The sequence below is a fragment of the Helicoverpa zea genome, chromosome 25 (genome assembly GCF_022581195.2).
Source record: "Helicoverpa zea isolate HzStark_Cry1AcR chromosome 25, ilHelZeax1.1, whole genome shotgun sequence".
Lineage (NCBI taxonomy): Eukaryota > Metazoa > Arthropoda > Insecta > Lepidoptera > Noctuidae > Helicoverpa > Helicoverpa zea.
In genome coordinates, this window is record NC_061476.1 from 2,962,543 (window position 1) to 2,979,349 (window position 16,807).

Here is a 16,807-nt window from a genome sequence, read left to right on the forward strand (position 1 = left end):
GTGGCAAAATGTGTGTCATACACGATGTGGACGACTTTTAATACAATTTGGAACTATCAACGGATATTATACATATATTAAGAGATAATAGTTCCAATATAAGTAAAGAGGGTATACTTACAAGTACGGTTCGGTCCATGTTGTCGGTGCGGACGACCTCCTCGTAGCTGTAGTCGTGCGGGTCTGCTGTTGCCGGAAGATGCCAGGGCTCCCCCTCGGGACTGGATCCTCGCTCAGGCTTCACTTCCTGCGCCTCGCGGTCCCTCCACGGCGAACTGTTGGCTCTAGTCTCCACTAACTCGGGAGGAGTGGGGGCGGGGGCCGGCGAAGCAGTGCTGTCTGGTGGTTGCACTGTTGTTGCAGTCGCCAGGTTGAACGCTTGAAGATTATGCAGCGCCGCAGTTGGTAAGCGGACATGCCGAACCCCTGGCCGAGTCAGCACTGGTTTTAATCCAGCTGGGCCTATTAGTCGTTGCAACAACAAAGCGTTGGTAGCTCCGCCCTCGCCACCGCCAACTGTCAACAGCTTGGGGCCTCTGTTAGTCACAATAGCGATCTGCTGGCCTCCTTTTATCATGGATACTGGCAATATGTAGTTAGCAGGCATAAGGACAGCAGTGGACGGTTTGCCAGCCGTACCTCGAGCCACAGTGATGGTTTGACCGTCAGCTACGATGACGTTTCGTTGCGGCTGCGGCCTTGGTTGCGGTGTGGGCGGGGCTTCCTGTTCGAAGGTAAGCTTGCGGACTACTTTACGAGGGCTATCTTGTGGTGAATGACTGTCAACACAGCTATCGTTGCAGTCGCCCTGTGAAGTGCCACAACTGCTGTCTTCAGAGCCCATCGTTCTACATGAGTCATCTATAGGACTCATGTCCCGCCCTCGACGGTAGCTGGAACTCTTCTTGCGTTTCGAAGACCCTGGATTCGAAGGTGGGTTAGTTCTACGACGCGGTGCCGGTTTGTCTTTGTCCGGAGAATTTTCAACCTGCTCTTTATATTCAGCTAAGATGTATAGAATCCGTTGAGTTGTTTGTTCATCTTCTGCTGGTTTCTGAGTAGATGGCTTCGGAGGTGTTGTATTTAGTTTTAATGTGTTGGGAGGATTCGACGAAGCTTTTGGTCTAGATTTAGACTTTGAGCCAGATTTGGATTTCGATGTAGCTGGCGCATCAGATGTTGACGGTTCGCTGGTGACAGTGTGTGGGATTTGACTATGAGATGATGACGAAGGTGACGAGTCAGCAATGCCTGAAGAGTCTGGAGATCGTACGAAGGTGGTGGGAGTGGACGTTGATCCCGAAGCTTTTCTGTTAACATAAGCAACGTTTAAAGGTTGTGTGTTACCGATCGAGTACAATACTTGATGTTGTTTGTGTGGGGCTGGTTGCGAACGTGACGACTCCGCTCCAGCTGAGCTGGTCGAAGCTGTCTCCGTAGAAGCTTTCGAAGCTTTTTTACTCTTCGATTTAGTAGTCGGTTGTACCGTGCTTCTCTCCTTAACTTGCTCCAATACTAAATCGAACTCTCTCAGTTGTTCCAATGTTGAGGAACTCATAGACTCGGTTGAGGACTGACTTTCACTAGGAGTGGCTTTCACCGGTCTGCTGGTCGTTTGAGCTTGTGCAGGTAGCCTTATAGTCTGCTGCCCAGCTTGAGGTGCTGCTGTTAGCACCAGTTGCTGGTACACAGGCTGATTTGTACCAGAGATGACATTCCGCTGTATTTGGAAGAATGATGGCCTTACAAGTCTTCCTCCGGACACCATTTGTGGAGCTTTACTCAACATGGGCAATTTAATCCTCATTTGCGTTAACACAGGCTGTGGTTGCGGCTGCGGAGTATGTGCATTATCATTTGCTGGCATATGTGAATTATTTTCTTCAGAGGGTTCAGAGTTAGAGTTAGCTTGAGTTTGAGGCACAATCTTTATTATTGACGGCTCTCCCATCTCTCCTTGTTGTTTATTATTTGATTCATCAATAAGGTCCGAACTAGGAACAGTTATCAAGTTGATGGTCTGCCCACTAGGAAGGTTTACAGGTATTTGACGAGTGTATATGACCCCACCATGAATATTCATAGGAGATATTGTCTGCTTTATTTGTTGTACTAAGTTCGGCTGTGCTTGTGAAGTTGATGTTTTTCTCAAAAGCAGTGGTGGACTTCCAATCTGTGTTATATGATCCAAGTTCATGGCGTTATCATTGGCTTGACATTCTGGGTTTTCACTGCCGGGAGACATAGCGTTACCATTGCTGATTTCACTCTTCTGTCCGCCATCTTGATAGACTTGCTTGCCAAATGCTTGGTTAAACTTAGGCAAGCTAGTGCCTTTTTCAGGCACATTTGTTTTAGGTGAAGAGCTCTGTATGAATTTCGCGTAATTTTCTTCGTACACTGACCGCGATTTAATTTCTGAATCTTTGCTGTTTGCGTTATGTGTTGGACTCATTTCTTGTGACTCCATGTGCTTTGACTGAGTGGGTTGAAGATTAGGGGTCTCAACAGGCTGCAGTCTTAACACCATGCTTCGTTGATGTGGTCCATTCAGCTGTATAGGTTTTCCATCAGCTGATTTGCAGACAAACTGCACCATTTTTTGCTCGTTACCTCCTTGAACATTTGTAAGGTTCGTCAAAAGATTGACTCTTTTCAAGAGCTGTCCTGTATTTGCATTTTTCTGATTCCCTGCATTCACTATGTGGAGGAGTTGATTTCCTTGTTGTATTCCATCTACTAGGGATAGTCCGCTGAAGGAGTTAGTTTGGGATGCCGGCGTTCCATTTGAAGTAGGCCCAGGAGGTACAGTTTTATTCTGCACAATATGCAACACTGGAGTTGCATTTGGTGCATTTATTACGGATTGTTGAGTATTATCGACTAAAGTAATTTGTTGATGGTTGCCTGAAGCGCTTTTTCCTTGAACTATATGTAAAACCTGTGGTGTTACTTGCGTGTTGGTCGTTTGTTGATTGTTTTCTGATCCATTGGTTTGATTCAGAGGCGGTGGTAGTATTTGCGCTAAGGCCTGCTGTAATGCCATAGCATTAATTGATGTGGTCTTTTGAAAATTGTTTGTAGATGCCTGGCCAGAAGTAACGGTACCTTGTCTGAGTTTTTGAGATAGCATATTTACTAGAGCTTGAGCTCTATTACCTGATATGGTATCTGTGCCTGAGGAGATGCCTGCCGCATTCATTGCGTGGGCTATTTGATCTGTCTTATCTTGCGAACCATTCTGTTGCTGCAGATGTTGTTCTTGTTGTTGTTGCTGCTGCTGTTGTTGCATTTGTTGTTTTTGCTGTAATTCTTGTTGCTGTTGCATCTGTTGTTTTTGTTGCAACTCCTGTTGTTGCTGTTGCATTTGTTTCTGCTGCAGCTCCTGTTGCTGTTGCTTCTGATGCTTTAGTTGTTGCTGTTTTAGTTCTTGCTGTTGTTGTTTCTGTTGCTTAAGTTTCTGTTGTTGCGCCAGCTGCTGTTGTTTCAACTCCTGTTGCTTTTGTTGTTGTTGCTGTTTAAGCTCTTGTTTTTGTTGCTGCTGCTGTTGTTTTAGTTCTTGTTGTTTCTGCTGTTTCAGTTCTTTTTGCTTTTGTTGCTGCTGTTTCAACTCTTGTTGTTTTTGTTGCTGCTGTTGCTGTTTGAGCTCTTGTAGTTGCTGCTGCTGTTGTTGTTGCTTAAGTTCCTGTTGCTGTTTGAGCTCCAAGAGATGCTGCTGATGTTTCAATTCTTCTTGTTGCTTCAGCTCTTGCAGATGTTGTTGATGTTTTAGCTCCTCTTCTTGCTGCTGCTTCAGCTGTTGCTGTTGCATCTGCTGCAATTTAAGTTGTTCTTGTTCCATTTGCATTTGCTGCATTTCTATTTGCTGCTGTTGATATTCCTGTTGCTGCTGCTGCAACTGTTGCTCTTGTTCAAGTTGTTGTTGTAATATTTTCTGTTGTTGCTGATATTGTTCCTGTTGTTGTTGTTGTTGCAACTGTTGCTGCATTTGCAAATGTTCGTCCTGTTGTTGCTGGTGTTTCAAGTGTGGATATGTCTCAGGTTGCTTGTCCATGTAATTATAGAGCAATGTCGTATTAGGATTCGGTTCTAGTGGTGTTATATGAGAGTGGTTACTTTCGTAAGAATAATCAACGTTGTTCATCATATTCTTTTCGAACAGTGGTGGATAGTCACTATTTTCATAATTGTCGTTTACCTCCTCTTTGATTTCAGGCGCTTCTTCCATTTCTATTTTGATTTCTGGTTTTATATCCACATCGACAGTGTAATTACTGCCCATGGGATAGTTCATGGCTTCATGAGTCGGTACTGGCATGGACTGTATGTGCTGCACGTACTCTTGAGCTAAAGGCATACTTAAATCAGCAGTTGTTAGTTCCGTATATTCAGTTTTTATTACTGACTGCGGGTCGTCGCTGGGGCTGTTTTCAGCCGAACATTGAGATGGACTTACGTTAGAAACTTGAGTTACTCTCGGATCACAAGTCACTGGGTTCTGTGCCGCCGCACTCACTGGCAATTGACCGACTTGCACAACCTGGACAGTGGCATAAAATGGCGCTGGCTGCATAAAGTCCGGATCGGTAAGTCCATATGGAAACTCTGAATCAAACAAACCATCAGAATAATCACCTTTTTCTTGCTCTTTCATCCAATCATAAGTTAATTCAGTCATCGTCTTCTTAAAAAATGATCTTACTTTCTCTCTCATTTGAATGCATCTCATATTGCGTTGAATGAAATCAAGTTCATGTTTATATGTCGAGTTAATTTGACTATGCACACGTTTACAGTTACCATAATTTTCGGACAGTAAAAGCGGCTGAGTTTGTTTTACGTCCGACAGAGTCGCAGCCGAAAATTTTGTACCACATCCGTCCTCCAAATTTTGTATGACTCTGCCGGACCCCTCACCAAAACCCATATTGAAATTGGTTTCATTTATGTCGCAACATACATAGTCCGATTCTTCGCTATTCGCGGTGCTAATTTCATCAGCCAATGTCTGCTTACTTGGATCATAAATACTAACTACAGTTTCTGTGTCTCTGAATAACGTATTCTCGTTTTCAGTTTTCATTCGTGGAACATGGCATATGCCTTGTATGGGCCAAGATTTTAATATGTGATGCACGTCTATGTATTCTTTATGGAATGGCCGCGAATATGAAAATGTTACAGAACTACAGTAATCAAGCAACCGCTTAAATTCTTTGCTATAAGACGAGTCTCCCATTGTAGCGATTGTTATTTTAGGATAATCAATATTTTTGCCTTTTCTATACTTCTTCTCGTAGACCTTTACGTCTGTCATGTCAACCTTCCGTTTCAAGTTCTTTCTGTTTTTCTTGTCAAAATCTATTCGGTTTGTGAATTTCTTTGAATATGTTCTCTTTGGCATATTAAGTTTAACATCTATTTCTTCTATTTGATCAACTTCATCTAGCTGTTGTGTTACTATTATATTTTCTGCAGGAGACGAGGTTTCATCATCGTCGCTGTCACATAAGTTTGATAAAACAGAATTAACTGGAAACAGATAGCATTTTTCCATCTTTTCATCTTCGTACTCGATAACTCTTAGTATCGGGCCGGAATCATCACCATGAAGGGTGTTATTTTCGAACATCTGTAAATTTGTATATTTAATTGGTTTTTGTATCACTGACTCGTTTATTTCGTTCGAAGTACCGCCAAAAACTGATTCAGCGAGGTCCTTGTCATCTCCAACGTCAATGATGCCTTTTACAATGTATTGTTTTTCGTTTATCATAACAAGATCATCAACTGTCTTTCCTACAAAAATTTTAACCTCCTCTATGTCTGCAGAATCACTATTTGATGATTCTATACTGTTGTTAAGTACAATCTCACTTTCTCCACTCTGTGTCAAGATAACATTGTCATCAGTCTTATTTGCACTCTCTTTAAGTACTTTAACTGCCTCTTCTGTTTCTAAGATATCTTCCTCTGCTAAATTGCTTTCTTCGGGTTTCAAATTGGTGTTGCTAACATTTTCATTGACTTCCTCACAAATTACTTCTACATCAAAACCAGAAACATTGTCCATAACTTCAGAATCTTTGTTACTGTTGTCATTTTGCACTTCATAGCTGTTAACTGATGGAATTTCATTTGTAGCATTTTTAATAATTTCACTCGTGAGTTCTTCACAAATTACTTCTACATCAAAATCACTAACTTTGAGGCTGGTTACTTCACCGACACATTCACTGTTTGCTACACCTGTGTTTTCCGGAATAAATTCTGTCAGTTTACTCACCTCATTTGTGTAAGTGTTTGCTTTATCTATTTTCGTAATTTCTGGTGTTTTATATTTTACAGAAATATATTTAATTTGTTCTTCAATTATATGACTATCGAACGTATTTTGGTTACTCAGTTCTGGCTTTTCCAGTTCTATATCTTTGTTTTTGTCCGTTACTTCTGTTTCTACAAGCATAGCATTAAGTTGTTTGCGTGTATTGTCTTGATCATCGTCGGTTTGTTGAATGACAGAATTTTCGTCTAAACTAACGGACTCTGTAATGGGTTCTCCTATTTCACATTCTGCAACTTCCAGTTTAATGTCATCTTCGCAAATATTTTCCTGCGTTGAATGGTTGTTTTCCGTTTCTGTATCGACGTCAATGACTTGAATTGTGTCTATCTGCTCTAGCATAGTATCAGCTGTTTCTACAGAATTTTGTCCTACTTCATCAAGACAATTCTCCTGGTTGATTTCTGCCCCTTCAACTATTGTTTCACAGTCTTCAGACATATTCTTCGCAGTTATGTCTATTTGCTCTGATGTTGTCGTGATATCTTCACAGCGGTTGTGCATTGCTGTTTCTACTACTTCTGGCTGTTTATCAACTTCCACGCATATATTGTCCTGCGTCGTATTTATCGCTGTGATAGTCGTATCGTCTTCTACAGAGACGGAATCCATGGACACGGGTGTAACGTCTTCACAAATCATATCCTTGTTTATTTCAATCACAGGTTCAGCATTTGACGCTTCAGATAGATTGTTTTCTTGAACAGCCTCCGTTGTTTCAAGTGTGGTGTTATCTTCTTCACAAACATTTTGGTGGATAAGTTCAGTCTTTTTGCATTGTGTATCGATGTCTGCATTGTTATTCTCTAGGATAATTATGGAGTTATCCGATTCTGCATTAGCATCTGCGCTAACTTCGAGAGCTATATCTGTATTTTCCAGATCAATTTCAGTTTCTTCGACTACCATTTGTCTAACAGCATCATCATGAATATGTGCAACTGGCAATTCTGGCTCTTTTGAATGAGCGGTGGTAGTTTCGTAATCTTGTTCAGACTCTTTCAATTTTATATTTGTTTCATCTGAAGTTTCTATTGGTTCTGAAATTTCTAATTCTGTGCCAGCGTCTTTGATGATATTTTCAGTTATCACTTCGGACTCTTGCCGCTCATTATTAGTGTTTATACAATTATTAACAATAATGCTCTTTGTTTCTTTCAGCAATGTTTCTATGTTATTACACGTAATTTCAATAACCAATTCTGGCTCTTCATTACTTGTATCGATATCTCCAGAAATATTTCCTACGGTAACTTCTTGGTCTAAACAGTCATCATTACCAATTATCGAGTTGTCTGTCATCGGATTCATGTCAATATCTAGACAATTATTTTCTTCTACCTTACCTTCATCGTCCAGTATGGCTTCATTGTCAATGTCCTTGTTGTCGCTGCATATTCTTATCAGATGGCTTGTATCTAGTTCAGTGACTACAGTTGTTACTAGAATATCCTCACTGGCATCTGAATCTTTTGTATTATTTGAGTCGTCATAGGTGTTGTTGTATGTACTTTGTTCTGTCAGTGTTATTGTGTCACTATCTTCTTGAATATCTTCAGGATCTTCTATACAATTTTCAGCTATACTTTCGGATAGTAAATTAGGATTAGTAGCGCCTTTTGTACCTTCCGCATCTTCATATTCTACTTCAGATATTATGTTGTCACCGCCACTAATGTTTTCTGCGGTGATTTCGGTCACTTCTGGTAGTACGTCAGCATCAATTTCAAAATGTGTTTTATCATTTTCAATGTAAAATTCAGTTTGCGTTGAATCCGCTTCATGTAATATGGAAGAACTGAGAGACTCTGTTTTGTCTTCTACACAGGATAACGTAGAATCCGCTTCAGCTATGCTGACGTCGAGGTTCGCGTTAACTATTCTTATATCTGTATTGGTATCATCATGGTTTGCATCAGCGTTATTCTGTACATCCTCGATGGATCTACAGAATAGTGGTGAATTGTCCTGAGAATTTGTTACTTCCAGAATATGCTTATCCTGCACCTGTATATTTATTTCAACATTATTATAATCATATTCCTTTTGCATTACCTCAACTTCATCGGTGTCTTGATGACAATTTACTACAGCTTCTACTGGTTTTCTCGTCAATTCATTTTCACTATGTTCCTGGCTTACGTCACGAGTTGTTTTTGATATTTTGCATTCTGTTTCAATAGGGTCAAGACTCTTCCGTTTCAGGTTTAGTAGAGTCCTTCTCCTATGAGAATTTGCATTCTTGGGTTTAGTTTTATTTAATCTAGTAGATGTCACTTTATCTAAAATTGATTGATCCTCGAAAAGCTTCAATACTAAAGTTGTTAAAGGCTTTACTTTAGATAGATTTGTTTCACTTGAAGATACTTGAGAATCTGCATACGGAGCACATCTCTCAATATCTTTGATATGATTGTTTTTATATTGTAAATGGGTATTAGGTTTAGTCAATAACCATTCACTCTGACATGTCAATTTGTCTAGCGGTATTTGTTCGTTTTGTTTAGCCATTTCAGGTTGACTGCACAATGAGGCAATAGTCTCGTATGCTGCCATTACGGGGGAACTACTTCTGTCATTGAAACTCAATTTTTCATTTTCTTGTAGAGCATCAAGCACTTCGTAATCGGCAAGAATTGAGAATGATCCGCAACGCGACAACGGCACCACATCTATTGCAGCATCTTCAAGTACATGATCTTCCATATCTATAACGTCATCAGAAAGTTCATCAGTAACTTCAATGGGCCGTTCAGTAAAGCTTTTAACTATGTCATCACACCTGACTAATTTAATAAAGCATTTCTTCAGCATTTTCAAATTTTCGTATTTCCTTACTAGTTCGTCACACTTAGTCAACTTCACGAAACATTTTGGTAATATAGGGGCTGTCATAGATTCATTGCTAACAGAATTATCGCTTTCTGCGGCTAGAGGAGCGCCTGAGAATGAAAGTATCATGTCTCCAGACTGTGATGAATTTTCAGCAAGATCTTCAATACCAAGATCTTTGAAAAGTAGATTCTTGAATTCTATAATCTTTTCTTCGACTGGCTTGTTCGAATCAACAAGCGTTTCAGGTGCAGTAATTCTGTGTGTGACTGTAAACGGTTCAACGATGGTTTGCGCGGGCATCAGTCCAACTATGGTTTTCTCATCTCTGTTATTAAGATCTGGAACGATCATATCTTCATCATTGGATGAATCATCAATTTCAATGACTTCTTCAGGTGCTGCTGTTGTAGGTTGTAAAACTGGTTTAATAGTTTCTGGTACTTCGGTTATTGATTGAATTATATTTTTCACATCCGATTGAGTAGTTTTTAGAATTACTGTCTGAGGAATAGATTGGATATCCGGCAGAATTGTTTCTTCTACATTAAACAGAAGATCAGATTGACGATCAGATTGACGCTCAGATGGAATAGCAGGCAAAATGTGTAATGGAGCAGGCGGTACCATTTCCTCGTTTGCAGGTTGAATCTCAGACTGATTCAAAGGCTTAGCTGTCGCAGTAGCAGGTTGAATTGGCTGAATCACAGGCTTAGCAGTCTCAATAGCAGGTAGAATTTCAGAATCATCAACAGGTGGCATGACTGGTTGGATCACAGTCTGTGCGACAGGTTGAATGTGAGAACGCTTAGCAGGTTGAATAACTGAAAGTTTCACCGGTTCAATTTCAGACTGGACAACAGACTGAATCACAGACTGTTTAACAGGTTGAATAACAGACTGTATTACAGGTCGAATCTCTGATTGCACGACAGGCTGGATCACTGATTGCATCATGGGTTTATCACTAGTCTGGGTCATGGGTACATCACAAGTCTGGACAGAATTATCAGACGCACTGACAGGTTGAATATCAGTCTGAATGATAGGTTCGCTTGGTGTAGTAACAGGCTCAACCGGGACTTTACTGGTCTGAGCAGCAGGCTCATTCTGTTCAACATCACCAGGTATGTGAGAGACGGGTGGAAGTGAGTTCACCAAACCAGATTCCTCAACATTTACTGTCGTTTGACTTGATTCTAAGTGGTCAGGTGTTGATTCTTTATTTTGAACTTCTTTAAATTGTTCATTATATGAGGCGTTTGAATTCTCTCTTTTCAATTTCACAACACACTTTTTGTCGAGTATCTTCTGATGTTTTTCTAGAAGCTGCTTTTCCATATTATTCACTTTATATTTACCAAATTCAGTGTTTAAATGTTGTGCTATGTTCATTTTCTCCTTTGGACTATCTTCATCTGAATCGCTGAGTAAATCGATAGTTTCAACGACGTTATCTAGTTTTGGTTTAGGCGCCGCCAATCGTATTTCTTGTATACGAGACTCTACTATTTTATCTGGATTCGACTTATTGGATGTCGACATTTGTTTCACGTTTAGAGTATATCGCTTTTTGTTGGAGATATTGCTTAATAAAACTGCGCGTAATGCTGGGTCCTTGAACAATGTGTTAGTGTCTACATGAATTTGCCCATGAACAGTAGCTTTGAATACTTTTCCGCAGGGTAGTTTGATACGCACGCACTTCTTCGTCGGATCTCCCTTATTTAAATGTGGTAAGTCTTCAATTTGTATGGAATCCATGTAAGCTTTAGGCAGGTCAGTGTTTATGCTGCTGTTTTGACTCTTATTCTGATTGGAATTAGTATAACTTCTGTTCTGCGTCTGATTGGGGTTGTTTGTGTTTTCAGCGCCTTTAGTAACTTCATCATCCTCTTCATCGAGGCAAATAATGTCATCGTTCTCAGGTTCTTTCGATATCTTAGTATTTGTTTGGCTTACATTAGTTTCAGTTATCTTTACCGCTGTAGCTTGTGCTGCTTCAGGAGTCTTAATTACAGGCTGCGACGTGAAGCTTCCAGCATGAGGTGCTGATCTTTCAAGCTGGTTCGCGTTGACTTCAGACGATTGCGACGCGGGTATTTCAGGTGTCTGTGAGGCAGATCTTTCAGATTGCATCAACGGACTGGCATCGGTGCTAAACATTATTTCTTTGCACTCTAAATCTAAACGTTGGGTTTCAGCGGTGTCCTTTATTCTGTCTTCTAATTTCTTAATATAACTCTCAATTTCATTCATTATTTCGTTATTTGACGTAGATTTCACCGTCTTGGAAGCTAAATCAGAGGATTTGAGAGCTTCATTCCTAGTGGAAGGTTTCTTTATAGTTTCAATTATTGTCGGAACCTCATCTTCCTTTGCTTTCAGTACTAAACCATTACTGTCATTATTCTCACTACCGTATTCTTGAGGAATAGGAGGCACGTCATTATCAGGAGTATCAATAACCTCATTACATAATAGTGGTTTCAAAGAATCGTCTTTTTCTAAAATGCTTGGACTGGAACAGTAGTCACTTTTAGCATCATCCATGATATCATTATCAATGTTTCCTAGAATTTCTTCAACGTTCGGAATTTCCTCCAAAGGCGGCACAGGCCCGCTCAGAGACTTGGGTATTTTGCAAGTTAATATTTCTTCCTCAAGATCTGTTAGATCTGGTATATCACTTGGTAGATCAAGCGCTTGAGACTTTTCTTGAGTTTTAAGCTCAGTTGATGTCACTTTAGCATTTCTCTTAGGCTGAATTTTAATAGGTTTCTTCTTGATCTCAGTTTTCTTTATTGCTTTGTTCACTATCTTCTTTGGTGACCGTTTTTTAACTATGATTATTTTGTTTAAATTCGCTCCGGTGCAGCTGACGGTGTTGTTCACAGTTGCTGTAGTCGTACTTGAAACTATTCTAGGTGTGGGTTTTAGTCTCACTCTTAATTTCTTGACTGGAACCTGAAGTGACTTGACTTTCTCAGCAACTGCCGTGTTTAAATTAAGGTCTTTATTCGATGATCGTAATAGAATACGTCGAACTGGAATTTTATCTTTATTCTCCTTGCAATTTTCGCTGCCGACAGTTTTATCTGGTTTTTCAGTTGTGTTAGTTTCCAATGATTCTCCATTCCTAACTTTGATGTTCATAGACTCTAGTTTAACGCTTGGAATTTTATTGACAATGACATCTGAAGTAATTTTAATTTTCGGTCGTTTCTCTTGGGTTTTACATACAATGGGTTTAATGACAAGCGGAGCATACGTTAATGGTATAACTGTTTTATCGATTCGATGACTGATATTCCGATTAATGATAGACAATCGTTTCTTTTGCAGTCGTTCTTGATCTTTTAACACTTCATTGACCATATCTCGTTCGAAAGACATTTTTGATTGGCTTCTTGTTATTTTCGGTTCGGTTTTCTCAGCTGAAGCTAACTTTTGTTTTTCTTGTACTTCAGACAATACCTTTCTTTCACAAACATTCTTATTAGAATTAATATCCACTTTTTCCTTTTCCACCTTCTGAGTATCACTGGTTACAGTCTCAACTTTATTAGTCTTTGGCTCGGGTTTAGTGTCCTTTGAGGCATTGTTTGTCGTTTTATGTTGAAATTCTTTTCTAATTTCTTCTTTATTTGTTCTGTCACTATCGGCCCTGTGTTTGGTCACTGTTTGGACAGTAATTTCAGGTTTATTAGAGAGCGTTACCAAAGGTGATGCCTTCACTTGTGTATTAGGTGCAGGCACCGTGACAGCGTTTCCTATGATCAGTGGCTTCACAACCGGTGCAGCGAACTGCGTCGTCTGATATACAGCCACGTTTGGTTGCTTATTGTACGCCACATACGAACTCTGCGGGGCAGTAGCTTGACGAGGCGGGTTCTTAACCGCGCAGTGCTGGTACACGAGATCTGATCCAATGACTCCAATGACGACGTTCTTTGCCGCAGCTTGTTGCGGCACAGCAGCCACAAATGTATTCGCCTGATCGACATTACGCGTTTGATTTGGATTTATGTTAAAGCTTGGTTCGTTCGTTTTCGGTATCGTAACAACAGTTTTAGGCTGTTGGCGTAGGATGTCACCTATTTTCAGACCTACAGGATTTTTTATAACAGACTTCACATTGGCCGATTCCGATTGTTGAAGTTTTGTATGATCAAAAGCAGTCTTAGGAATATCACATCGTGCTTTTGGCGCTGGTTTCTTATGCACCGGTGTTGAGTTAATTACTGAAGGATTTATGAGCTTTTCCTCTAACATCGCAGGAGTTATATTATGCTTATTAATAGGGAAAGCTTTATCTTTCAGTCCTTGCATGGGTGTTCTGTAACTATCTTCGTCAGATGATAGTTCCCCAATTTCTTGTCGCAAATCATCATCCATTAATTCTTCAAGGAGATCGTAATCAGAGTTAGGAATACCAGAAATAAATGGGTCCTCTTCTTTATAATACGAAGCAGTAAACTGTTTCTCATGATGTTTGTTAGGTATTTTCTTAAGTACATCAATTTGGTCTTTTGAGTGGCTTGGTCTTTTCTCAGTCTGAATATGTCGTTTTGTTGTTTCCGTTTGAATCGGTCTAGTTAAGTTTGGATTGGCATGAAGAACACTATTGTTCATTAGACTTTTCTGAACAACCTTTTGTGAAGATTTCGTATATGTTTTATTTTTATTAGTCTTGATAACGCTTTCTGTGTTAGAACGGCTCAGAATTATGGGTGTGTGGGTTCGTTGCGGTTGATCAGAATGCAATGCCGGATCTGACGAGCCTCTAGATATCACTTCTGTAAAGGCTCGTGCATCACCAGAGGAATTCACTTTCACTATCCTTTGCTTTCGCAAACTCTCTGATAGCGATTTATCATAGGCCTCTTTGTTCAAAGCCATATCAAGGGCATTCGGTCCTCTGCTTGGAGTTTTATGAGACAAAATGGCGTCCATTACTTTCTCCCAATCAGTTCCCTGCTTATCCACGCCAGATTTGACAGCAGTTTTGTTCTTTGTCGTCTTAGTTTCACTGTTACTGTGAGGTTTCTGATCAACGGTCTTAGTACCATTAAGTTCAGTCTTGACCATGTTCAAAGGTTTTGTATGCGGTATTCGCAAATCGATATTATTTGCATTGGATGGTTTCACACTTGGACTATGTTTTGTTACTTGTTTGATGTTAGTGTAAGAAATGCTAGGAGCGTCTAACATGTTGATTTTGTTTGACGACTGACTAGTGCTAGGAAGAGAATAGTTCAATGGAGGTATGTGATTGGTAATCGTTTGTGGGGGTTGTACCCTCTCCTTTATATTTTCAACTTTAACATTTTCGACCTTCGCCGGACGATTATTTAGTTTAGTCTGTTGTCGTAGAAGGAGCAGTAAGTCCTGTTGATCTCTCTCAGTAAGTGACGAACATCTTGTAGGTGTCGGAGGATCCCGCGGTCGTTCTACTGGCATAGTTCTGGTTACTGGTTCCGGTTTAATTGTAAGTTTAGGGTTCGACTGAAGTATGTTGGCGATTATTGGATTTTGCTTTGCAGCATTACCAGGCTTTGATTTCTCTTGATTTTTCAGTAAACTTGGTTTGGTCCTTGGGGGCGGACATGGCGATCGGTCTACTGTAGACGGTACTGGATCGCTTTTTAAACTCAGGTATTTCGCTTTTGCAGCTTTTTGTTCTGATATAATACGATTAATCTCGTCTTCGTCAGGAGGGTGTTGCAGCGTTTTGCTCTGATATTCTATTAGGGCTTCAACAACGTTCTTTCCATTTGCTTTCGTGTCCATTTTATTTTTATGTAAATAACTGAGACGCGAGAATGTGTTTAAAAAGTTATCCGACTTCTTTTGGGTTTTGGCACATTGTGGAGATGTCTTGGGTTGAGGTTTAGCCGGCATTATAGGTGTCACCCTGTTCATAGGTTTCACTTCTTTCTTCACTGGAACGTTCCGAGTGGTGTCTACATCAGCCCCTGCGTTGATAGACTCTTGCAACTCTTTAAGGAATATATGAAACTTCTGCTGACTTGGCGAGTCAACAGATTTCGGTTTATTACTGGTTTGAGCAACATGAGAGCGTGACGGAGTGGTCTTCGGCTCAGCACTTGTAGCAGACCTGACGGGACTTTGAGGAATTTTATAAGTCGGCGGTTTCTGCGAGACTCCAGGGTTCGGTAATCTAACCCCACTTGTCTGGGCATTGTTCGTCAAACTGTTGTTGCTCTTAGGACTATACTGTATAACCGGTCTTGCAATACCAAAAGTTTTTGCACTGAGCAAGCTATTTACTTCATTTCTCAGTTCCGCGAGCTGTTCAGACTGTGTTTGGTTCATGAAGACTTTAGGTTTCTCTGGAACATTGACTGAGCTGACTTGCGAAGATGGCTGTGGACTTGGTACTTGAGGCGTTATAATAGGATTCTCAGCTCCTTGCACATAACTGTATGAATGTACGACATTTGGCTGCAAATTGATTCTCTTTTCATTCTCCAAAAGGGTTTTCTGTCTCCTGTAGTGTAGTAATTTAGTTAGGCTCTCTTTAACTGTTTGACTAGCTGGACTCAAACTGGAAGTTGGGTTGCTTGGTGAACTATCTCTCGATTTCGTTCTGCTTACCACAGTAGGTTTTGTAATTTCCATTCTGTTGTCATAAGTTGGCGGTTGAGTCGGCATGCTAACAGCGATTTTACCGTTAGCATTATGATTATCCATATATTTCACGAGGGGATTTTTACCTGGACTCTTTTCTGGAGACTTTAGTTCGTCCATAGAGAATAGGCCATCAAATAGGACATCAGTCTCGTTGTTTTCCGAAATGACGGAGCACTTCCGTTGGCTGTCATAATCACTATCACTGACGGAAGGAGTGTTAGCAACAGTGTTGGTACAGTCAGTTCCCCCGACTGCATGCTTAGTAATCTTCATACCAATAAGACTGGACAGAGAAGAAGTCTGAACCACACTCGGTGGCTCTTTCTCCTTCTTCTTCCTGCTTCGTTTCTCTTTCTTTTTGGGTTCTTTTTCTGTCTTCTTCTCTGTGCTGTGTTCTCCCATATCGAGAGGATCTTTCGGCTTCGGTTTTGATTTAGATCTTTTACGCTCTTTACTTCTTTCTTTGCTGTGTGGACGTTCTTTCTTTTTCTTTTCTTCTCTCTTGGCTTCTGCCACGAGGCTGAGGGGGTCAGAGTCATCTTCCGAAGATAGTGGTTTCCTGGTCTTTCTATTTAATTTCTTAGTTTTGATAGGGAATTCAGTGTCGTCGTCTGATTTGGCGCTTTCTGTTCGTTCGGGGTCATCTGCGTCTTGCCATATTTCCTCTGGTTCTTGGTATTCCACTAGATGCTCATAGCCTGTTGACAAAAAAAAACACATAATTAAGAATTGTTAGATAAAAAAAACAAAAACTACTGGACCAATTTTAGAAATGTGAGTACATAACATAGGCTATAAATTATTCGGGTACGGACAGTTGTTCCTTCATATAAATAACTAGCAACCCGCTCCGGCTTCGCACGGGATAATTCCTCTTTAATCACTCTATCTATTAAAAAAAACCGCATGAAAATCGGTTGGGTAGTTATGAAGAACTTAAGCGTAAAACGGGACGCTGGTACAGAAAAAGCTATT

General features: G+C 40.4%; 1 protein-coding gene across 3 annotated transcripts in view; it reads right to left on the bottom strand.

Annotated features, from left to right (window-relative positions):
* The window catches only part of LOC124642720, a 36,461-nt gene that overhangs the window by 5,354 nt on the left and 14,300 nt on the right, over positions 1–16,807 (bottom strand). For all 3 annotated transcript variants that reach the window (XM_047181325.1, XM_047181324.1, XM_047181326.1), the window contains exon 12: positions 122–16,530. In XM_047181325.1, coding sequence (XP_047037281.1) covers positions 122–16,530 — 16,409 coding nt within the window. The remainder of the gene's footprint in view (positions 1–121; positions 16,531–16,807) is intronic.